The sequence below is a fragment of the Fragaria vesca genome, linkage group LG2 (assembly GCF_000184155.1).
Source record: "Fragaria vesca subsp. vesca linkage group LG2, FraVesHawaii_1.0, whole genome shotgun sequence".
In the NCBI taxonomy this organism is placed as follows: domain Eukaryota; kingdom Viridiplantae; phylum Streptophyta; class Magnoliopsida; order Rosales; family Rosaceae; genus Fragaria; species Fragaria vesca.
In genome coordinates, this window is record NC_020492.1 from 7511285 (window position 1) to 7536589 (window position 25305).

Below are 25305 nucleotides of genomic sequence, written 5' to 3' on the forward strand. Positions count from 1 at the left end.
TAACTCACTCAATATGATAGGTGTGATCAAATGGTTGGTGTCCCTGGAAAGTAGACACATAGACCTTTCCAATGATACCAATTTTACCATTTTCCAACGAGTGAGCTATCATGTAGGACCCGTGGAAGTTGACCTACGAACTGGGCATATTATGATTTCGTCTTTGATGTGTCTTTCTATAAGGATAGAATAAGCCTACACCTTTCATACCATTGCATGGGCGCATCTAGCTATTACCTTGATACTCTCACACTCATCTAAGAGGGAGCAAAGCTACTCAACCGTTGGGAAGAGAGTTGAAAGACTATAAAGGAGAACTTGGCCTTACAAGTTTATAGTGAATGAGATGTCGAGTCGAGCATACTGTGACAAGTACACGAATGTGCTACCGTACTTAGATGGAGAGTTTCTCCCAAGACTTCTTCATCATATGAACGAAACGGGTCTTCTCAAGACTTCGATCGATCAAGGGATACAGATAGCCATAACGGTGCTCACTTTCCATGTCATCGTTGACAATCCACCATTACCTACTCCGCTCTGTTGCTCTGTCAGACCGTCACCCATCCTCCGCCTTCGTAGCCACACCAGCCTACGCTACCATGACCAAGCCAGGCGTCACCACCACCACAATTTTCCCATCTCGAATCTAGATCTCTAGTCCCAAATCAGGTCAAAACACAACAACATATCGACAACGACATCACGACAGCCAGCCGTGCCCACTGGCTCACCCCTAGCCCATTGTGTACATGCTCTTATGATTTATTCACGGGGTTGATTCAAATTTTATAATTTTAATTATTTTTTGCAGATTCGTTGATAATTAAGATTTAACAATATTTTAGCTACCTTCAAGTAAAATATAGCTATAGTAAGCTAACCAACGTGCAATAATTTCACAATCTGGTATTCTGGTTTCACTCGCCCGCCATTTGGTTTCGTTGTCTTTGTTGTGTCCCGAGCTTTCCATTTGGATCAGCTGGGAGGAGATGTTCCGAGAGCTTTCATGTTTTAGTTTTTTGTCGGTCTCGACATTAGTAATTTTTGTTTTTTTTTTTGAGGTACTTCTTTGTCATACTCCCTTTCCTTAATTTGTAGTCTTTTGGTTTCGGTAAGATATCCTGTTTCCCAATCCTGGTAGGTTTGGTAGTTCGAAGTTTCGAACTCCCTATAAATAGATAACACCACAGTTATGTTCCTTCCACTTTTCTTAAAGCTTGTCGGCCAAAAAAAAACACGCCAAAATGTCCGACGACGCCATCGCGATAATCTCCAGTACGGATGAGACGGTTATCAACGGTACATATATCAAGGTGAAGCAAGCAAGTGTACCCTATCGAAATAAAGGCGGAGTTGGCGATGATTTCATTCTCGTCTATATTGGGTTGTACAGAGGAATCGGCGCTCTGCATAGCCCTGTCCCTGACTGCCCATATATTCTCGACTCAGAAACCCTTGTAGCAACTAAAGCTTATTGGGTCAATCTCCCACGGATCAAGAAGGTTCTCTACTGCAGCAGGTTTGCAATATCACTTAAGAACTATCTTTCATCCATGGATGTCACCCAAAGAGAACAAGATGCTACAATTCATAAGTTATTCGAGGTTCTTGACGTGGTTGTCAACACGGATCTGCCGATTACTGTCAAGATATTGGACCTGACTCTTGGTGTTACTCCGGAAATGGCAACCAGATTTGTTCCTGCGACAAGGGAGTCGATTGAAGGCTTGGAAAGAGTGAGGCTTGTTGGATTCGGAGAAACTTGTGCCGTTTGTTTGGAGTGCTATGATGATGATGAACCTCTGGTTACTAGGTTGCCCTGCTCACACTATTTTCATGGGGATTGTATTCTCCTCTGGCTGCACATCCATCATACCTGCCCTATGTGCCGATTCGCAATGCCAACACAACCCTGAATGCTAAGAGGTGCTACTGCATGTCCTCTTAATTTATTTTCTGCCATTCAGTTTCTGCCGAAACAAGTGTAGCTTGTTGTATCCAGTATTATCAAAGGGGTGTCTCCCCTTTTTTTATCTTTATTTTCTGAAACTCTGGTACTGCCTGAAATAGTGCAGCTTGTGTATTTGTTTCAAAGAATCATGGGACATGAACTACCCCCCCCCCCCTCTCCTATATTCTAATGTTCTAATGATTTCTTTTATTCTCTTTTCCCAGGACATGAACATGCAAAAGCTTCCAAAAGATATGAGAAGGTACCATGGCTGACATCTTGGTTATTGAACCTGATACCTTGACCTATGTTCTTATGCTTACTGAACCTTCTTCCATGCAGGCTAATAAATTGAATATGATACAGCTTTTGCTGAAGAGGAGAAAAAATAGGCTAAGGCGTTGAAGGTTGCTTGCAATTTCAATGATGGCGCTTCCAAACTGAAAGAGTACAAACAGGCTGAAAAGCTGTGTACCAAGGTAAGCAATCGTTACTTGAGAATCCTCTCTAGGTCCCTTCTGTTCGTTGGTTTTTTTATTTACGTATGCCTTTGACAAGGTTTTGGAGCTTGAGGGTAGGAACGTGAAGGCTATGTACAGAGGGTCGGGCATATATCCAGTTGGCAGATCTGGATTTGGCTGAGCTTGACATCAAGAAAACCCTTGAAATAGACCCTAACAACAGTTACACACTCGTTAGCGACGACGGTGCTTCTACATAAATTAATTACACACTACCAGGACAAGCAATTTAGCCGACGAAAAAGTTTCGTCGTCCTGTTAACCTAATTAGTCGGCAATGACTTTAGTCGACGAAACTATAAGACGTCGTCAGCTTTAGTCCCAAAATTTAGCCGACGAAAAAGAGATCGTCGGCTTTTTTCCCAGAATTTAGCCGAGAATATCTTAAATGTTTCGTCGACCATAGTCTGAGACTTTAGCCGACGAAACGTTTAATATATTCGTCGGCTATAGTATGTAATAAAAAAATAAAAAAATAACTAAAGCCGACGAAATATAATTTGTTTCGTCGGCTTTAGAAGGGTTTAGCCAACGAAACGTTCCATAATTCGTCGGCTAAACCTTATTAAAAGAAATTAAAAATACTATAGCCGACGAATTATGGCGTATTTCATCGGCTATAAGTCTATTCCAGTAAAAAAAATAGAAAATTTCATATAAGTCCTCTTCTCAACATTTTCTTTCATGCAAGTCTACCTTAATATTTTTACCCATACAAGTCCACTTTCAAACCTAAATCTGTCTTTTTGCTTTTATGATGTACCTAAAATACCCTCTTGTCTTTCACCCTCCCTTTCCAAATCAGTTTCTCTCTATTTAAAAAAAAAAAAATCTCTCTCCAAACCAGATCTGATTCATCATCGTCCTATAGTACCTCTCGATGACAACACCTTAACGAAGCCGCCCCTCGCCGATTCAACGTCGTCGGAGCTCTGTCGCATCTCTCCCGTCGACTCTCTCACTCGAGACTCACGCGCGTTTTCTGAGGAGATTTCAGAGGAGTTGGACCGCGGCGACGCCTCGACTCTGATCCGGCAATCATAGCTCAGCGAGCCGATGCCTCAACTCCGATCCGGCGATCATAGCTCAGCGAGCCGACGCCTTGACTCCAGAAACCCCGCCGACACCTCGACTCCGGTGCAAGGCGACGGACGGTGCTCTCGATTATTGGTGCCGAGAATCTAGTTTTTTCTGATCTCAAAGGAGCTCGTGCTTCGGATTCGTCTAGTTTCTCTTAGATTTCCTCTCTCTGTTTCTTTCATAACCATCTCAATTCCTCATTGGAGATTTACGTTTTCCGATCTGCTCTCGATGACCACAGCGAAGCCAACCACTACGTTCTCCGGAAGTCGCAGGAAGTCACCGGAGACTCTTGCCGGAGGTCGACGAAGACGTTGCTAGAGAGGAGGTCGTTGGAGGCGAGAGTAGGTTTCGATGGAGGTGAGAGTAGTTTTTGCTATGGTTGGTAGTAGGTTTCGAGGGAGGGTGAGAGTAGGTTTTGGCGGAGGTGAGAGTAGTTTTTGTTTGTGTTTGGTAGTACGTTTGGGTGGAGGTGAGAGTAGCTAGGTATCGGCGGAGGTCAGAGTAGTTGTTACTGTGTTTGGTAGTAGGTTTTGGTGGAGGTGAGAGTATGTAGGTTTTGGTGCTTGGTAGAAGGTTTTTTTTTTTTGATACCGTGCTTGTTAATAGTTTTAGCTCTGTTTTGTAGTAGGTTTTGTTATGTTCAGCAATAGCTTTTATTCTGTTCAGTAGTAGCTTTTGTTTACTGGCTGTAGTAGCTGGGTAATAGTTTTTGTTATTGGTAATAACTTTTATAGTTAGGGGTAGTAGCTTTTGTTGCCGATGATAATATCTTTTATTACTGGTGGTAATAGCTTTAATAGTTGGGGGTAATAGCTTTTGTTGTTGGCGGTAGTAGTTTTTGTAGATGGTGGTAGTAGTTTTTGTAGATGGTGGCAGTAGCTTTTGTGGCCGGTGGTAGTATTTTTTGTGTTCGTCGAAAACCTCATAGTAGTAGCTTTTGTAGACGATGATAGTAGCTTTTGTGGCTGGTGGTAGTAGTTTTTATGTTCATTGGAAACCTCACAGTAGTAGTTTTCGTAAGCGGTGGTAGCAGCTTTTGTAGCTGGTGATAGTAGCTTTTGTGGCTGGTGGTAGTAGTTTTTGTGTTCGTCGAAAACCTCACAGTAGTAGCTTTTGTAGGCGGTGGTAGTAGCTTTTGTGTTCATCGGAAACCTCACAGTAGTAGCTTTTGTAGGCGGTGATAGTAGCTTTTGTAGCTAGTGGTAGTAGCTTTTATAGCTGGTAGTAGTAATTTTTGTCATCGTCGGAGGTCGGTCGGAAATCTCGCCAGAGGTCGGCCGGAAACCTCGCCGGAGGTCCGCCTGAAACCTTGCTGGAGGTCCGCTGGAAATCTCACCGGAGGTCCGCCGGAGACTATTCCGAAATGAGAGTGATTGTTGACTTTTTATACTAGTGGCATTCTTGTAAATATAAAGGAGAAAATCTAATTTTTTTTGTTGGATGGCAGTCTGTAATTATGTTGAACTTCAATACTTAATACAAAACCTTATTTAGACTTGGGTGGACTTATGTGGGTAAAAATGTTGTGGTGGATCTATGTGGGAAAAAATGTCTCAAAGTGGACTTATATGTAATTGGCCCTAAAAAAAAACCCGAAATTCCTAAATTACCATTTCATGCAAGCTGCAAAATACACCAAAACAATTTCATATAACCAACAACAAGATTCATCAACTACACAAAATCTAGATCGTCTAAATTAATATCCGCTTCCGGGGGTTGCTGCGGAGGTTGCGGCGGCTGGGATAGCGGTATAGCCGTAGGCATGGGCGGAGCCGGAAGTCTGAAGCTGAGCAGCTGTAAACTCTTGCATGTACTGGAACATCTGATGTTGCTGAGCCTGCTGGATGGCATATATCTCGGCAGTATAGGCTGCATGCGCGGCATCATAGGCAACCTGAGCAGCTTGCTGTTCCCGTAGTCTCTGAACTTCCGACTCTAGCTGAGTCGTCCTGGTGGTCGTGGTCCTGCTGCTGGTCGAGGCTGCATTTTATTGAAATCCTGGAGTGGTCTTCAGGACCCCCTCGCCCTTCTTTCCTAGACCCCGGCAGTAGAAGTTGTTTGCTTGCGGTGGGAAGGCTGTGCCCATGATCCTCGCCCCAACCGTCGGATCCGAAGTGTCGATCCGGGACATGGCTTCGGACATCTTTTCCTCCTGCGTGTCCGGCCATGTCTCCCTCACTATAGCACTTACCACCTCATCACTAGCCTCCCTCACCTTCGCCTAATTGGATAGGAAAAAAATTATTAATTAACATTTTGACATATATATAAATAAATTAAAAATTTAAAAACGTAAGATGACTTACAATATCCTCCTGGGCGTCAGGATATGTCTTCTCGTACGTATAGAAGTACCAGTTGACTTCTGGATGTTCTCTGGCCGCCTCGTCCATGAAGACAGCGAATGGTCTAGAACCGGCATGATGGTTCCTTGTGTTGAGTTGCCGGTTCTGAGCGTTCGCCCAGGAAATGGCCTTCAAAGAAAAAAAAACTATTAGTAAATTATTTTAAAACACACGTACTTAATGACAAATTAACTAATTAATTTTTTAAATACCTGTTTACGAGGGTTGTTGAATTCTGATGTCAGAAGCTAACGCCACTCGTACTCCCTGTACTGGAACTCAGCAGGGGTACCAGAACATGCATTTCCCTGCGTAGTCTAGTGGGTCCGCAACTCGTTCTTCCACTCCTTGTATCTACAGATACAACAAAAATATTATAAATATTATTAATATCACATACAAGTTTGTTTTTTCATTAACTTCCCAACGTACATTCCCCCATGCACAACGTCCGCCCAACTGTTCTTCAGGTGCTCGGGAACCTCAAACCACACATGCATTTAACCGTTTATTAGTTTAGTTTTTCGAGAAATAAACAATGTAATACATAATATTATTGAGGCATTTTGTAAACTCACCGACATCGCGTTGTGGACCATGTCCTTAACCTCCTGCGAGACCTCGCCCCAGTCTGACCACAACATAGGGACTCTATCCCTAATGAGCGCTCCCACGCGGCCGGAGTACGTCCTCGACTTCCCGCCCGATACTATGTCGCCATCCCCGTTAGTAACGATGACGATCCTCCCTGAGGTACTGACGGTCTTCTCAAGAGTCTTCCCTGTGACGAGGCCTCTCTTCTTCTTTGTCGGCTTCGCTCCGACGGTGCATATCACATGATAAACCAAATTGATTATTAAAATCGGAGACCATTTATTATTAATTATAAGAAAACAAATCATTCATCTTACATATCACATGAGGGTGATGCGGCGGACGTGACGGATTCCGTCTCTGTCGCCGATGATGATACCCTCGCGGAAATAAGAGGCGTATCAAAAGGCACGAACCGGTACGCCGCTGATGGAGCCACTGGCGGGGGCAATGGATAAATCGGCGTCCCTGAGCCATCGACTGCAGGTAAGGCCAGTATCATCAGCAGAAGGAACAGATGAGGCGGCGGCATCTGTACCCCAGATGACCCACTATCCGAAGAAGCAGGACCCGGAGTGGGCGCCCGGTATATCTCAGGCATACGGGGTGCAGACACCTCCGTCTGGGTCTGAGGCCACAACTGCTTCGAGGAATGAGGGACGTCCCGCTGCCTCGATGAAGGGGGCACCTCCGGCTGCCTCTGAGCCGTTTCTAGAAGGGTCGCACGTCTGGCTGTCATGGGGCCCCGAAACAATGTTTGAGGGTTGCTAGAGGTTCCCTTAGACGATTCGGACCTTTGACCCTTCGAACCCTTAACAACGTTTAAGGGTTGCTAGAGGTTCCCTTCGTCGATCTAAAATTACCGCTCATCCTGTTTAAAATATTAATTTGAATCAAGGCTGAGGCATGGGCGGATACACTCATTCAATGTTGCTCGTTAATTCAAGGCTGAGGCAACATTGAAAAAGTAAAAATTCAATCTTATCCTTCTCAAATCTAAGGCTCTAGATTATTTTGTCTTTATTCTATAAAAAATATTGTTGAAACCATTTTTTTTTCATTATGTTCATGCTTAAATTTAAACACTTAATATAATGTGAAATATATATATTTTTGAAATTAGACTTGTTCAAAAATATGAATTCAATTAAATATATATATATTCAATAGGATTTGATATAGGTTTTTCTATTTTGTATTTTGTATCTTATGTTTAAAAATTCGATGAAGAATATATATATTAATATATAAGTAAAATAATAATAATTATGAATTAAAAGGTTTAAAATTGAACTTTGATTCTGCAAAATGTAAGGTAGAGTTGAACACTAAAACACAAAAGCACCCCCAAATATGAAGTGAGCCCACGATGAATGCAATACCTAGTCATGGAATATAACAAATGCACAGTGCAAGCTTCAAGTTCATTATCAACAAAGCATTTGTACCCGAAAATGGGGATAATTAATCTCCAAAACATAAATTAGGGAAAAATGTAACGTCTTTAGCCATCAAAATTGGACCGAAGATTACAGATTTGATTAGGTTACCCATATGAATTCATGATCATAACAGTAAAATGGGAGATTGGACAGTAACAAAAAACAATGGTGAAAATCAATTCGAAATCAAAAGTAAAAAAGAAGAAAAACGCTAACCTTGGAGAAGAAGAGGAGCTGGAGAATTTGGGAGAGGAGAGGAGACCGGGAGAGGAGAGGGAGCGGGAGCGGGAGACCGGAGGAGGAGAGGGAGAGGGAGGAGGTGGACTGATATGGAGGAGGTGGACCGGTATGCAGGAGGCAGAGGAGGCGAACCCGGGAGACCGGGAGAGGGAGAGGGCGACCTGGAGACCGGGAGAGGGAGAGGAGGCGGAGGAGGCAGACCGGGAGACCGGGAGAGGGAGAGGGCGACTGGGAGACCAGGAGAGGGAGGCGGAGGAGGCGGAGGAGGCTAGGGTTTTTGAAACGTGCTGTGGAGGCTGTCGAGCGCTGTGTCTTCGTCTGTATACCGTATAACTTTAGCCAACTAAATTTTTACTTCGTCGGCTAAACCTTTAAATTTGTCGGCTAAAATTTAAAATGCGTCGGCTAATCTTTGAAATTCGTCGGCTAAACTTTGAAATTCGTCGGCTGACCTTTGAAATTCGTCGGCTAAAGTACTTTTATACATTCGGCACATTGTGATTGTGATGATCAAACTTGAGAAACGAAAATCCGACCGTCAGATCTGACCATCATGATAAAATACATGTATAGGAAAAAATTCAACTTGATCCGACAAGGTTAAGGGCTCGATCCGGACGGTCAATCCCATAAGTCAAACTCCTAAACGCACGAAAAAGGTCATTGGACCGTCTAAATTACGTATTTTGGCCGGACCTTCAACTGAAAATAGTTTCAAACCGATGAGACCCAACAAGTAATATAAAAATTTTACTGAAAATAACCACCGAAGATAGGGCTACCCATAGGGATAAAAAATGGAAAATTGCATTGACTGCAACTATTGGTACCGAGACTTTACCGGAATACCATGATTTTTCAACCGCAGACGTATTTCACCATTATGGTCATATCTTATTTCACGACTTTTTTGCATTTGAAGGTTCTACGTATAGTTTGTTTTTGAAAAGGAACATTACTTATACACTTGGTAAACAAGTTATACAACATTAGTAGGCATGTTGTGATTGTAATGATCAAACTTGAGAAACAAAAATCCCACCGTCAGATCTGACCATCATGATAAAATACATGTATGGGAAAAAATTCATCTCGATCCGACAAGGTTAAAGGCTCGATCCGGACGGTCAATTCCGTAAGTCAAACCCCTAAACGCAGGGAAAAGGTCATTGGACCGTCTAAATTACGTATTTTTCCCGGACATTCAACTGAAAATAGTTTCAAATCGATGACACGCAACAAGTCGTATATTAGGGTATTCGTCGGCTAAGGTTTAGGGTTTAGGGTTTAGCCGACGAAATATTAGGGTATTCGTCGGCTAACCGCATCTTAACTGACGAATTATGACTTATTTCGTCGGCTAAGATGATTTAAGCCGACGAATTATGGTATATTTCGTCGGCTAAAGTATAAAAAATAAATTAAAAAAACAGAAGGTTTAAACCATACTAACTTCCTGTTCATATATCACCAAAATTCATATAAAATAACATAAATATGAATTTAACATATGTAAACTATAAAGGTTATACATTCTTTTTTATTACAAATTAATGTAATCGGAATCAAAACTAAGACGCGTAATCGGAATCATCCGATGAGTCTTCTGTGGTGTCAGAATTAATTTCTGGTAATCTATGTCTTTCCTCATCGCCAGAGTCTTCGTCTGTTTCTTGATTTGGATCAATATCAATAAGCCTTGGCTCTTCATCACGAATTCGCACCGAACGACCCGTTTTAAAATTACTAAGGCGAACGGTAGAGGAGTTAGGAATACCTATTGCGCTGGGCTCTTGATACGCAACATCTTCCTCGTCTTCGGACTCTCCAAGTATAGCCGCCCGGTAAATGTTTCGAGAGTGCACAAGGTTGACTACTTTCCACGCGTTACCCTTAGCAAGATCATCAAGATAAAACACTTGTATTACCGATGTGGCAAGAACGAACGGGTCATCTTCGTAAGAACTTGTAGCAGTGTTCACCGATAATATTCCGTACTGATCGGTCTTCAATGCGTGCCTAAGGACCGTCTTTCGTCTTCCCCTCCAAGTTCAGCACTGTGCCCACCACATTGTCGCAAACATTCTTTTTTATGTGCATCACATCTAAGTAGTGCCTGATCAACAACTTACTTCAGTATGGGAGTTCCCAGAATATGCTCTTATGTGTCCAGAATTTGTACCTGTCTGGTCTTTCAGGTATTGCCGCCACAATATTGGGATGATTGCGGAGCTGCCCAAAATCGTACTCATTAATCACTGCTAAAATTTCTTCCCCCGTCCATCTTCTAGGAGGCACACCGTTTTCTACGGTCCCATCAAATGCCTGTGCATCAAACCGTCATTCGTGATCATATGGAAGAAGAGTACAGTGACTCAATTTGCATATCTTGTTGCAATGACTGCTGCTCCCCTCATCGCTAAGGCACTCTAGACAAGCTTTGTATCCCTTAACAACGTTGCCCGACAACATCCCACGGGCAGGAAAATCACTGATGGTACCAACAAATATGACATGCATCTGGAACATCTCGTGCATGTACTTGTCATAAGTGGGATGACCAACATCCCACAAAAACTTAAGCTCTTCAATCAAAAGTCTCAAATACACATCGAGACACTTCCCTGGATAACCGGGCCCCGGAATCAACAAACTCAACATATTGTATTCCTTCTTCATGCACATCCATGGAGGAAGGTTGTACGGTACCAAAATCACCGGTCATACACTGTATTGAAGACTCATGTTGCCAAAAGGGTTGAACCCGTCGGATGAGAGCCCGAGCCTCACATTTCGGACCTCTGACGCAAAATGAGGAAACTCCATGTCTATATGCTTCCAAGCCTCCCCGTCAGCAGGGTGTATAAGGGTATCTTCGTCATGCAATTCCCTATCAGCGTACCATCTCATAGCTTCGGCCGTGTGTGAAGACATGTACAACCGCTCCAGCCTATCACTAAACGGGAAATACCGAAGTACCTTAACAGGTTTCCTATTGCCTGCAGGAGTCAGCTTATACCTGTCAGTGTGACATACCGGACATGCGTCAAGGCCACCAAGGTCATTCCCTTCTGGATCTTTACCCCAGAAAAGAACGCAGTCATATCTGCATGCATGGATCTTGATGTAGGAAAGCCCAAGATCTTTCAGGATACATCGGACCTTATAATGAGTGGTAGGAAAACGATGACCGTGGGGCAGCATTGAAGCAGTGTACTGTAGATAATCATCAACAGCCTTCACGGTCGATTTTGTCTCAACTTTAATCTTCATTACGTCCATCACACTTTCAAGAACGGTCTTCTGACAACCGGGGTACACAGGGGTCTGTTGGAAAGCAAGCAGTTTGTTGTACTTGTCAATACCAGCAGTGTTGACAGCTTTAGGGAAGGGCTGCACCGACTTAGGCATATACTGTCCTTAAGCGCATACACTGCTCTCATAAGGAAACATATCGTTGATGAAGACCATTGTTGGATCGTTGGATGTACTGCCCGTCTCAGAAAATTGGCCATAATCATGCGGACCCCCTGATGATGTTTCACCGTGATATAACCAACATGTGTACTTCTCTCAAAACCCGTTACTCTTCAGGTGCTGCCAGACTTTGTCAATCACAAATCGATGTTCACTGCGACACTGACATTTCGTGCACGGGCAATAGAAAATTGTATTCCCGTTAGCATTAGCCAGCGCATATATATTCCAGAAAATTCATAACTCTTTTACCATATCTTTTGTCCCATTTTGGAGCGAAATCCAACTCTTATCCATATCCTGAAAATATAACAAAATATATATGTATAACTCTAGCTAATTATTAATTAAATTCTATATATAAAATCTAAATTCATTTAGTATTCTACGTACTACAACTAATTAATAACAAATTAATTAACACATATATATACTTAATAATTACATAACAATATTATATATCAACATCATCACAAAATCATCATCAACTCATATCATCAACAACTTTATACCATCAACACAATATTATAAATTAATTAACATATATATATATATATATATCTACTACTTATTAACAACAACTTCATATATATTATCAAATCGATCAACACACATATATATACATCCAACGTACTCAAAATCGATCAACTCAAATAAAACTCAAAATCGATCAACTCAAATAAAACTCAAAATCAACATATATACACATATACGTACCTATATATAGCTCCACAAACTAATTATGGACAGATTTCGACAACACCCAAACTTTTTCTCCCGTTTTTTCTTCTCCCGTTTTTTTTTTCTCAAATATAAGGCACTTTAGCCGACGACATTTTAATTTCGTCGGCTAAACTTTTATATTTTCGTCAGCTAAAGTTTACAAACTATAGCCGACGAAAAAAATTCTTTAGCCGACGAAATTAAATTTTCATTGGCTAAAGTTGACCATAGCCGACAAAAATTTAAATTAGCCGACGAAGGAAAATTTCGTCGGCTAACATGGGCTTTAGCCGACGAAAAAATAATTCATCGGCCTGGTTTTTTTATTTTCGTCAGCTAAAGCCTTTCTTCTGGTAGTGACACTAGAAGTCCAGAAGTACAAATTACATGGATTCGGCCCGACTAAGCCACCTTAATTCATAGTTACTAACTACTGATTTTCTAGTACCAATTTCAAGTTCAAATTACATTTAGATTCATCCATGATTTACTATCCCAAAAAAAAAATATCCATGATTTTTAAACACCGCAACGCCGGAATCAACCTTGAAATAGAAATCATGTGTATTAGTTTTCTCCATTATCTTAGTGGCTAAAAACTGGTGATAGAAGTATGAGTTAGCTTGGTTTAAATAAAAATGAGCTCCAGAAGCATATATAGCGGTGTTCTCATACAAAAAAAGTAACAAAAGTCACAGAAAAAATATTCCCATCCTGCATACAAAAGTATGCCCTTTTTTTTTTTTGATGGAATTTCAAAATTAACGTAAAGAAACAAAGCAAAAAACGTGACGATATTAATTAATATCATCAGCATGGAAAAAAATTTCTGCAGCACCCACCCAGTCCAGTATTCGTATTTGAACTGCAATTTAAAAATGTTACTCTCTTTTTTCCTAAGAAGACATGAATTGAGTAAAAATGTTACTCCCCTGCATGCATGCATGATTTGTAAGTCTTGGTACAAAAGACAAATAGATATGCATTTTAGGTTATGTTCATGTATCATACGCTCTCTCCCTCGCTTAATTCTAGAAGATCGAGAGCATACATATGTATATTGAAATGATGCATGATTGCCCCAATTTGCGCCGAAACCGTAGCTGCTTAACTTGTCCAATATTTATCCTGGGGGCCTCGATCTGGTGTTGCATTTGAAGTTTTGACTCATTCCAAGACCATACCCTAGACTTTTCTTCTACATCCAAGACTACTGCAATTTAGTGCTGGGTCCTGACTCCTCACATATAGTGCATCATTCAAGCTTTTCATGATTACCATGGATCTATAATATAGTGGTGGCAAACCCGAATGAAGTGCTGGAAGAGTCCACTATATATTGTGTAAAACCAGATAATGTAGTTGTAGTGATTATCAAGTGCAGCCTTTTACTAGTAAAAGAAAACTGGTGTCCCTTAAGTGCTAGACTCTGACTGACCCATGAACTACAACAAGCAACAAGTGGATTAATCCATCTACCCATTTTCGTGCAAGAAAACTTGCGCTGTAATTTCTGGGACAAATGACTTTGACAAATGACTTCATTAATTTATTTGTGGAAGTCATTTGTCCAAGAAAATTAATGACTTTGTTAGAACATCTCCAACAATTTTTTTAAAATTTCTTCAAAATGGGGAAGCAAAAGTCAAAATCTCCAAAGAAAAATTTACTCTAAACTTCAACTACTTTCCTATTTTAGAGATTTTGGCATTTATTACTACAATTAAATATTTTACATCATTTTTAATTATAACAAAAAGAAATATTCTATATCTTATTATAACAATAAAACACTTAATAATATATTTTATATTTTTTCTTCTCATTGGAGCATGTGAGAAATTTATGACAATGCGAATTTTGATAATTTAAGGAATGAAGGTTTTGCTGCAAATTTAGAGAATGAGTGCTTCTCTTTCTTCTCTATCTCCATTTTAAGGAATGAGATGGGGAAGCTGTTGGACCTAAAAACAGCTCTATATTCCCCAAAATTGAGAAGTTCAAGAAAATAGGGAAGCTGTTGGAAATGCTCTTAATTAACAAAATTGTTAATTCAGATTACAATTTTGTTAATTTAGACCATAATCTTAATGACTTTGTTGTCTGCAAATAGATCACTCTATTCCATTTTCTGTTTTAATTTTGATCTTCTAGAAATTGGTGTTTTGTTACTAGTTCAGCAATGAGAATTAGATCTTTTGTGCTCCAAAATGACTTTGCTGCTCCGCAAAAAAATTTATTACTAGTTCAACAATGAGAATATGATCTTTTTTATTTCTCTCTCATTTAGTAATTATTAATTTTAATAATTTATTACTGCTAAATTAAGGAATGACGGTTTTGTCCTTAAAATTTTAACAGAAAACACACAAGATAACGGAAAACATAACGACATGTACATATTTTTGGTTGAGATTAGAACATGTACCTTTATGATTGTTTTGAAACTTGAAACACCAAAATAAAGACCATTTGTCATGTACTCACTACCAAGACAAGCACTTTAGCCGTCGGCCTGTTAGCTTAATTCATCGGCTAAGATTTCGTCGGGAAAAGGTCGTTGGCGATGACTTTAGCCGACGAAAAAAAAATTTCGACGGCTATAGTCCCACAATTTAGCCGACGAAAAACATGTCGTCGGTTTTTTTCCTAGACTTTAGCCGACGAAATAATTAGGATATTCGTCGGCTAAACCTTATAAAAAAAATCAAAAAAATAACTATAGCCGAAGAAATATAGTATATTTCGTCGGCTAAACCTTATAAAAAAATATAAAAAATAACTATAGCCGACGAAATATAGTCTATTTCGTCGGCTAAACCTTATAAAAAAAATAACTATAGCCGACGAAATATAGTCTACTTCGTCGGCTAAACCATATAAAAAAATAAAAAAATACTATAGCCGACGAATATAGTATTTAAATATCATCAGCTAAAGTTGCTGGTTTTTGAAAAAAAAAACTGCAGAAACTTCCGGCCACCTCCAATCACCACCAAAATTTGACAGAATCTTCCTCTCAACATTTCGAACAACTTTCTAGAAGAAGTCGAAGCCCAATTCTAAGCCTAAACAGGTCAATTGAATCAAACTATAAAAATCCCCAATTTTAAACCCTAAAAACTTCAAATCTTCGATTCTCCTCACACACACCGAATCGAGCTACCAAATTCTAGGGGAATGTAGTACTAATCAAACTCAACTTATCCATATATAGAACTCACCAAATGGTGACCTGAGAAAGGAGAAATTCGATCGACACCGAATCCGAATCGGCGGAGTTTTGGAGCTCGATTTATCCCTCACGGCGGCGGCAGAGCTAGGCCGAGAAGAAAATCGGGCAGGCGAAATAGACTTCTTACCATCCACCTTCGGTAAAACTCCTATATAAAGAACTTTAGCCGACGAAATTATTTATTTTCGTCGGCTAAACTCTTTTGAAAATTTTGGTTGACCGCCAAAAAAATTTGGTTGAAAATTTTGAAAATTTTTCGACTTTAGCTGACGAAATCATATATTTTCGTTGGCTAAAGTCCTTTGAAAATTACCGCCCAAAAATTTTTAACCTTAGCCGACGACTTTTTTAATATCTCGTCGGCTAAAGTCTATAAATTTACGAAAACGCTCATATCTCCCTCTATATTACGTAGTTTGGTCAAACCTTCCACACGAAAAACTTTCACGTAGATGAGACGCAACCGCCTATATAAAAATTTTGAGACATTTACCTTCCGACGATAGGGTTCCCCATAGGGAATAATAACAGTAAATAGGGTTGACCGCTACTATTGGAACCGAGACTTTACCTGATTTACGTGATTTTTGAACCATAGCCGTATTTCACCATTCTGAACACATCTTATTTCACGAGATTTTTGATAGTTTTGCTTCCTATATAGAGTTAGTTCACAAAGTTGTATAACCTACTAAAGAAGTTATACAACATTAGTAGACACGTTGTGATTCCGATGACTAAGATTCACAAACTAAAATTCGACTGTCAGATATGATCATTATGACTAAATATGTCTATGGTAAAAAAGTCAACTGGATCCGACAAAGTTAAGGGCTCGATCGAAACGGTCAACCCTAATCCATCGTCACTTATCACACGAAAACGCTCATATCTCCCTCTATATTACGTAATTTGGTCAAACCTACGACACAAAAAACTCTCACGTAGATGAAACGCAACTGACCATATAAAAATTTTGAGACATTTACCTTCCGACGATAGGGCTCCCCATAGGGAATAATAACGGTAAATAGTAGACACGTAGTGATTCCGATGACTAAAATTTACAAACCAAAATTAGACCGTCAGATATGATCATTATGACGAAAGATGTCTGTGGTAAAAAAATTCAACTAGATTCGACAACGTTAAGGGCTCGATCGAAACGGTCAACTCTAATCGGAAATAAGAAAACTGCATTTTGAAGCCCTAAACAGACTCAGATGGCCAAAAATTCCCATACATCATAGCATTAGCAATGAGTTTGACTCGTAGGGCCGTTACGCTTCCGGAAAGGTATCACAATAGTCAATCGGACACCAAAAACCAAATCTGCAGCATAGTGAATAATAAGGGTAAATTTCATTGACCGCAACTATCGGCACCGAGACTTTACCGGAATACAGTGATTTTTCAACCATAGACGTATTTCACCATTCTGGTCATATCTTATTTCACGAGTTTTTTGCGTTTGAAGGTTCTACGTATAGTTTTTTTTCCCAGATGAGTTGTTGTCCAGATCTGCAGATATTTAAATACTTTAGCCGATGAAATTATATTTTTCGTCGGCTAAACTTTTAAAAAATTTTGTCAGCTAAAGTTCACAGACTATAGCCGACGAAAAAAATTATTCAGACGACGAAATTTTAATTTCATCGGCTAAAGTTGACCATAGCCGACGAAAATTTTAAATTAGCCGACGAAAGAAAATTTAGTCGGCCTGGTTTTTTATTTTCGTCGGCTAAGCCTTTCTTCTGGTAGTGACTGTTCTTAAAATTTTCCTGCAATTTCTTCGGCATTGTGGTGCGATCGAGGAATAAAATACTAGAAATTAAGTTTCCCTCGGCCTTTATTTTCTTGCATTTTAAACAAAACTTTCTGACAATCTCCGGCCTTATAAAAATTTTCCCTTAAAAAATTTGATTTTGTTAGTGGGAATAAAATTCTTAAAATTAGGGTTAGTGGGTATTGACCCAATAAATAATCAAACATAAGAATATGATTAACTATCATATGGAGTTAGGAAAAATTCTACAATGTGTTAATGCATATGAATAATGTGATGCATCAACTTTGTAAATTGAGTCCTTAAACTAGTAATATTAATTCTCGAAGTTGTAATATGAGTCTTTAAAGTTGTAAAATTTTCTAGTTACAACATTAGTAATCATATATTCTTAAAGTGGTAAAATATGTGCTTAAAGTGGTAATTGAGTTCTCAAAGTTGTAATATGAGTCTTTAAAGTTGTAAAATTTTCTAGTTACAACATTAGTAATCATATATTCTTAAAGTGGTAAAATGTGTGCTTAAAGTGGTAATTGAGTTCTCAAAGTTGTAAAATTTTCTAGTTACAACATTATTAGTAATCATGTGGCCTTAAAGTGGTATAAAATGTGTGGTTAAATTGGTAATTGAGTCCTCTAAGTGATTAAAAAAAGTTGTTACAACTTTCAGAACTCATATTACAACTTTGAGGACTCAATTACCATTTTAAGAATAAATGAGGACTAATGTTGTAACTAAATTTTTTTTTATTTTTATTTTTTACAACTTTAACTACTCATATTACAACTTTGATGACTCATTTTACAACTTAAGGACAAAGTTGATACATCATATGCATTAACACACCCTAGCCTTACCCGTGGGGTAAGGAGTTAGAGCAATTAATTTAAAAGTTACCAACTAGCCAGATCCTTCTGTGCATTTTCATCCCGAACTCCATGAAACCAACATTTAATTCTATCAAGTACTGCTCCCAGCATACAGAAAATTCCAGGAACCAACAATGAAAGCTACACAGCCAGCCCGTACTGGGTTTTTCATGCATGTTTGCTTTGTCGGCTTCATGCCAATATATAAATGGTAATGAAAGGAAAAACAATATTGTTGAAGATCGAAGTAAAAAAGGTCATACATCCATCTTGGTGAAGCTCATCGTTTACCTAAGAAAATGACTTGTTGAAGTCTTTAGAGAAGACTTCCAAGTCAAAATTCCCATCGTCCCCCCCTCCAAGTATATTAGAACAAGTAATTATATATGATTTGAAAAGGAATATACCTAGCTCAAAGTAAAACAACGCGTAGTTGCTTTGAATCATGACAGCATTCCCAGTCAGTGGTCACCCCGCCCTGCTTTAATTATCTGTCTAGACTCTCGACTTCTTGAGATGATCGATTAAGAATGAAACCCACAAGCTAGCTATATATGATTAAGAAAATGAGAAAATCTTACGTGCGACAGCCATACCAGCTGGACTATGCGACCCACCAATCAGAACACGACACATGTTTTTTTTTTCCCATTCTCCTCACCTGCGTTCTTCCTTCATCTTCCGGCGAGCTTCTTCTTCCCACCTCCGGCAAAGCTTCCCGTTGGGATGTTTGGATCTACGACCGAGCCGACGACGGCGTGGTGGAGGCGCGGCTAGAGCTTGGAGCGGTGAGGCTTATGGTGGAGGCGGCGGGGGTTGCAGGTTTGAGGTGGCGGTGGCGGGACCTGCTATCAGAATGAAGAACCTTCACCGGAAGAGGAAGGAAGAACGCAGGTGAGGAGAATGAAAAAAAAAAAAAAAACATGTGTCGTGCTGTGATTGGTGGGTCGCACAGTCTAACTAACACGGCCGTCACATGTAAGATTTTCTCAAGAAAATATATAACAAGTGCTATTAATTTGTATATAATTAATATTGCACTATCGATCTTCTCTATTATTAATTGGCCACTAGAAAGAAAAACTTGCTGTTACTGATTATTAAGATTTTTGAAGTCCTGCATGCTATGGGACCCTGTAAGTCAACCCAATTAACTCCAACCACATTTTCCTTTTCATTTCTCTGATGAGCACATAAAATTGATTTAATTACCATATAAGCATTATTGAATTTGAGCAAGAAGATACCCTATGATCAAACTGAAGGTTCCATTATTTTCCACTTAATAAAATTATCTCCAAGTAATTATATATCACATTAAATAGAGTTAGATATACGTTATTATATATGATCGAGGGCGGTACACATACATTTTAAAGTTTTGATGTATGTATCTTGAGTGTAATACATTTGAACGAAATATATATGAAAGCTATATGAAATTATGAATGAATTAGGATGTCCTCACTCCTAAATTAAGTCTTATTTTCCAAATTTTGCATCCAAAACATTCGCCTCCGATCCCGATTATCTAATATTTTATTTTTGGGATGCGTTGATCTTTTTGCATGTGAAAGGAAAAATCAAGGAAGCCTAACAAGTTAAGGCATGCAAATTACCAGAAGGTTGCAGTGATTCTTCCAACATTTCCAAGTAACAAGAGGAGACTGAAATCAATCAAGTAAATATTTAGACTTGCTCAAACTGATACTACAAATTAGCATCAACCATTGAATATGGACTAGCTTAGCTGACCAGAGACCCAAAGAAATATTGATGCTCATTAGCTCATAGCCAGCTCGCTCGTCCAAACAATTAACGGGATTTTGTGGAAGAAATTTACTTGGAAAATAGACCAGAATATTGTCTGTCCATTATTTCCAGGTAAAAGTCCAAAACCCCAAGAATTTCGAAGTCAAGCAAAACAAATTGCCAAAACTGTCCCTGTCCATGTCACCATGATTTCCAGACTGAAAACCGCGTGGGGCCCGGTCCGCATATAACTCCAATTTTCTATTGACTAGTGATTGGAGACTGAGTCTAACATTCCCTTCCCCATCTAAACCCTTCGAGTCTTCGATCACCAACATACAGAATCCTGGGCTTCCTATAAATATTCTCCGAGATTAGGTAATGCTTCAGTACACCAAAATCAAACCAAACGCATCTATAGTTGCATGCCTTGCTTCATTTCTTTCAGACTCATAAACCAGCTAACTAGGTAGCTAGCTTCACTACTATACTGACCAGTAAGCAAAGCTAGCTAGCCTTCAATGGCATCTGAAATGACACCAGAACTCGAACTTCCCGGGTTTCGATTCCACCCCACAGAGGAGGAGCTTCTCGAGTTCTACCTCAAAAGCGTGGTGTTCGGGAAGCGATTGCGCTTCGATATAATCGAGTTTCTTAACATCTACCGTCACGATCCTTGGGACTTGCCTGGTACTACTTAATTACACACACATGCATTTTCCCTAATTATACTAATTAGTCTCTGAATTTAATTACTTGGTTAATAGAATGGTAATGGTGTACGTAGTGATTAATGGGTAGGTGTTGTTTGGTTGGTGTTACAGGATTGTCAAAGATTGGAGAAAGGGAGTGGTATTTTTTCGTGCCGAGGGACAGGAAGCATGGGAGTGGAGGAAGGCCTAACAGAACCACTGAAACTGGGTTTTGGAAAGCGACTGGTTCTGACCGCAAAATCGTGAGCTTATCTGATCCAAAGAGGATCATCGGGTTGCGAAAGACTCTCGTGTTCTACAAAGGGAGAGCACCAAGAGGAACCAAGACCGATTGGGTCATGAACGAGTATCGTTTGCCTGACCACTGCAAATTGCTCAAGGTAGATTTTGATGCATCCCAATTTTCTTTGTTGTATGTATTACGTACGTACTAGCCATTAACGTCGAAAATGCAATTCAATTTTGTACGTAAATAAAAGATTTTTCAGCTGTGCCCCCATAACCTGATTGAGACGTTAGATAGAATTAATCTTCAAAAATGGTTCGCCTAGCATTTGCTTAGATATATACATGAAATTTTTAGAGCAGTTTCCATGCAAACTCCTAGAATATCGTATCCATACGAGGCTTGTGTTTGCTTCATCAACAGTTTGGTGGACCTTGACGAATCTTAGTGTAGAAGTCAATTTTCAATTAAATAATTTGGTAGTTTGCTAATGGAGTTTTATCTTATTCTTGATGCAGGACATAGTACTGTGCAAGATATATAGGAAGGCAACTTCCTTGAAAGTGCTAGAGCAAAGGGCAGCAATGGAGGAAGACATGAAGATGGGGAATTCCCCTAACATTTCATCATCCCCTCCTACATCAATGGACACCACCATCTCATTTTCCAGCTTCCAAGAACAGGAATTAGCACAACATCTTCAACACCATCATCATGATCTAACTCCGCAAACTCCAATAATGCCCGCCAATCTCAAGAAAGAACTAGCAGATGATGCAGCAGTTGCAGTAGCAGAAGAGCAGCTAAAGGAGGAGAATGAGCAAGCAGTGGAGATGAAGGAGTCTCCCACATCTCTTCAGACTCCTTTTAGAAAAAACAAGCTGCCAGAGCTTATAGTTCCCAAGACGAGCATGGACTGGACCCAAGACCAATTTTGGGCACCCATGAATAGTCCTTGGCTTCTGTCGACCCCTGCTTATGCCAGCCTTCTCAACCTGGAATTACTTTGATTAATTTGGCCGGCACTTGGGACAAAATAAAAGTTTGGTCATGTAGATAAGTTTTGGTCGCAACTTGAGGACAGTAAGTGAGTCTCTAACTTGATCCCTGAATCCAACCTTGACTATCCGAGTTGGGGAGATTTAAGATAGATATTTAAGCAAGAAGCAAGAATTTGATGTCAATTTGAAGCTAGGCGTATGTACACGTATATGAGGACTTAGCAGAGTTTTTTTTCACTAATAACTTTTCACAGGTTGCATGAAGTGTTTACTGTTCTAGATAAAGAGCTGCTTTGAATTTTGTATCCTAGCTCAATGGCTTATCTATACATCTGTTTCTTCTTCTTTTGAGATAGATCGAGTAATGCTATCAGTCTACATTTTTTAATGAAACGCAATGAATTTAAGTACATTTTGTAATATGTGACGGTGATCGAGGTCTCATGGTTATATTGTAACATTGGTCTGAAATCATAGATGAGAATACAGTTTGTACTCAAGTTAATATATATTTCGGGGGTGCTTTTTTCCATAATCAAAAACTTCATTGTGTTTGATGCAAGCATGCTTATCCTTTGGGTTTATAATACGAAATTGATCAAACATATTAGTACCAACAAAGATCATGAAATATCAAATTAGCTTTTTAATTAAGGGATTAAGCTTATCGATCATTAGCTCATAAAGTGCCCAAGTGAGAGTAGCTCACAAAAGGATTAAACTCACATATATAATCCTGTGAGCTACTTACAATTATTCTCATATAGCCACTATCCATATTATTCCATTACATGAAACAACGTCAGAAGTGCAGTGATCGACATACAACAACGTACGTACCACAACACAACACAACCACCCGCAGAGTAGAAATTGAGCTAGCATACTCGTACTATATCGAGGACACTTTTGATGAGGATGGTGAATAATAAGTAGCGAGTCCAGACCCAAACGGCTTCTGATTATAGCAGTCAAGGTTGTCACCATAACCAACTCCAAGCAAATCACAGTACCTCTTGAAAAACCCTATGCGGTCCGCCACTCTCCCATCCGAGCCCTTACCACATTCAAGTCCACCGTTGATGATGTTTGTGATCGTACCATACCCGGAAGACCTACCGGCTGACTTATCGGCTCCGGAAGGGTTCCATTTCCCGGTGATAACATCATGGCACGACGGCTTGGGTGATTGAGGGGTCATCCAGAACCAGAATGCTGTCTTGAAGGAGATCACAGGGTCTGTGGCAACAAGGTCCGGGTTGTTCAGCAAGTTCGCTCCTATGGCTTTTCCACACTGTCCATAGTTGTAATTCCTATATGCACATCCCATTAGTTTTGGTGCAAAAACAAGAACATCAATGGTGTACGTAGAGCAAGTTCTGAAAAATTAATTGGTTAATTACCAAGAAAGTTGAATAGGACCGCGGCCATAATACTGCTTACCAGCAGCACATGGATAATTTGGATCCGAGGCACAGTAAGATCCTGGATTTTTCTCCTTGTTAAAACAATAGCCCCATGCGTATGGTCCATCTGGTGCAGTCGCCCATCCCCCTAAAAACCACGCAAACAACTTAAACTATGGAAATCAAAATTAAAAGCCGCCAGAGAGAAAATCTGTGATCCCAACTTTGCAAGTTATCCATATGACCAAGATTTGCGATTGCACTCGCTAATATGTCGAAATTCAAGTATCATGTTTTTTTATTTATTAATTAGGTGATCAATACGTTTATATCACATTGACATGCACAAGTAATTAACATATGCAAAACGTAAGCAAGCAATAATAATTACTAGCTAGTTACCAGTAGTTTCATGAGAAGTTTGAGCTAAGAAAGCAGCAATCTCCCTCTTACGGGTGGCAGTATCACCAGTTGTAGCAAAGGCGGGGAAGGCTTTGGCAGCAGCAATGAAAGCATCATAAGTATAAAACCCTTTGGCAGGGCAACCACCGTCGTCCCTATGCTTGAGTATCTTATCAAAGCTGTCCTTTGAAACTAGATCCTTAATGTCACCACCGCCTCCTCCACCACCACCGCCGCCGCATTGGCTTTGGCAATCGGTGCTGCAGTAATCAGGCGTAGTGCCACACCAGCCGAACTTGCTGCAGCATTGCCCTCCCGGGCATAAAGCACCCCCTGCTTGGTTTCCACATTGCTCTGCTGAGCCTCCTCGGATATTAAAGAGCAATAGAAAAGAAGTGATTGACAAGGCCAAGTTCAACATCATGGTATTGATTTTGTTTGTGATTTGGTTTGAAGTTTGAAAGCCAAGCATGGCCGAATATATATAGGGCGCATGATATATATGAACCAGTGAAAACTATGATCGAGATGACTTTTGCACAGCCTAACATGCAACAGCAAGTGTAAAATCCAAAAGATATTAGATATACTTGAGTATATATGCTTTAGTTGAAGTGGCTGCTAATCAAAGATGGACATATGATCGATTATAGTACTACATATCCTTGTCGTGGACACCATTAAGGTTTGAAAATGACCTTGTATTTGTATGTTTTGCAATGAATTATATGTATGTTTCTCATTGATGCAAAGTTTGATTAGAACATCTTGATATATCGATCTCTTATATCAAGATGGCCAGTTTTCAGCTCATCAGGAATCGTGTCAAAGTTGGTTCTAATGTTTGGCCATCATCCACTTACAAAGTAATGATAGGATCTATCCTTGAGATTAATAATAGAAAGAAATATGCATTACGTACTCTTGTCCTATAGGATTCTCTATGGTTCAAAGTATATATAAAGAGACGACTAACATCATTAAGACTGTAAGAGATTAAAACCGACAGGAACATATAAAGATGATAGATATCTGTGTTTCAGATATGATTTGGCATATACTTTTGGTTTGCAACTATTCAATCGTTCATTCTTGCGGATACGTGACTATTTTGTAATTGAATGACTCTACCAGAAGAAAGACTTTAACCGATGAAAAAAAAAAAACCAGGCCGACGAATCAATTTTTCGTCGGCTAAATTATATTTTCGTCGGCTATACTTTGGCCGACGAAAATAAATTCTTTAGCCGACGAAATTAAAATTTCGTTGGCTAAAGTTGACTATAGCCGACGAAAATAAATTTCGTCGGCTAAAGTTCTTTATATTCGCAGATCTAGACAGCAGCTCATCTGAAGAAAAAAAAACGGGAGAAAAAGTTTGGGTGTTGTTGAAATCTGTCCATAATTAAGAAGTGGAGCTATATATAGGTACGTACATGTGTATATATGTTGATTTTGAGTTTTATTTGAGTTGATCGATTTTGAGTGTGATTGAATTGATAGATTTTGAGTACGTTTGATGTATATATATAT

General features: G+C 39.6%; 2 protein-coding genes across 2 annotated transcripts; one reads left to right on the forward strand and one right to left on the reverse strand.

The window, feature by feature from the left end:
• The first annotated feature begins 20373 nt into the window (after nt 1–20373).
• On the forward strand, nt 20374–22486 carry LOC101294413 (protein FEZ-like). The gene is made up of 3 exons (XM_004289993.1): nt 20374–20714; nt 20849–21117; nt 21482–22486. The coding sequence occupies exons 1-3, from the start codon at nt 20546–20548 to the stop codon at nt 21971–21973; spliced, it is 930 nt and encodes a 309-aa protein (XP_004290041.1). The 5' UTR covers nt 20374–20545; the 3' UTR covers nt 21974–22486.
• Nucleotides 22487–22588: 102 nt separating this feature from the next.
• On the reverse strand, nt 22589–24288 carry LOC101294711 (endochitinase CH5B-like). The gene is made up of 3 exons (XM_004289994.1): nt 23773–24288; nt 23368–23518; nt 22589–23277 (listed from the first exon to the last, which is right to left on the reverse strand). Exons 1-3 carry the CDS (start codon nt 24242–24244, stop codon nt 22857–22859), a joined length of 1044 nt encoding a protein of 347 aa, XP_004290042.1. The 5' UTR covers nt 24245–24288; the 3' UTR covers nt 22589–22856.
• Between the last annotated feature and the right edge of the window lie 1017 nt (nt 24289–25305).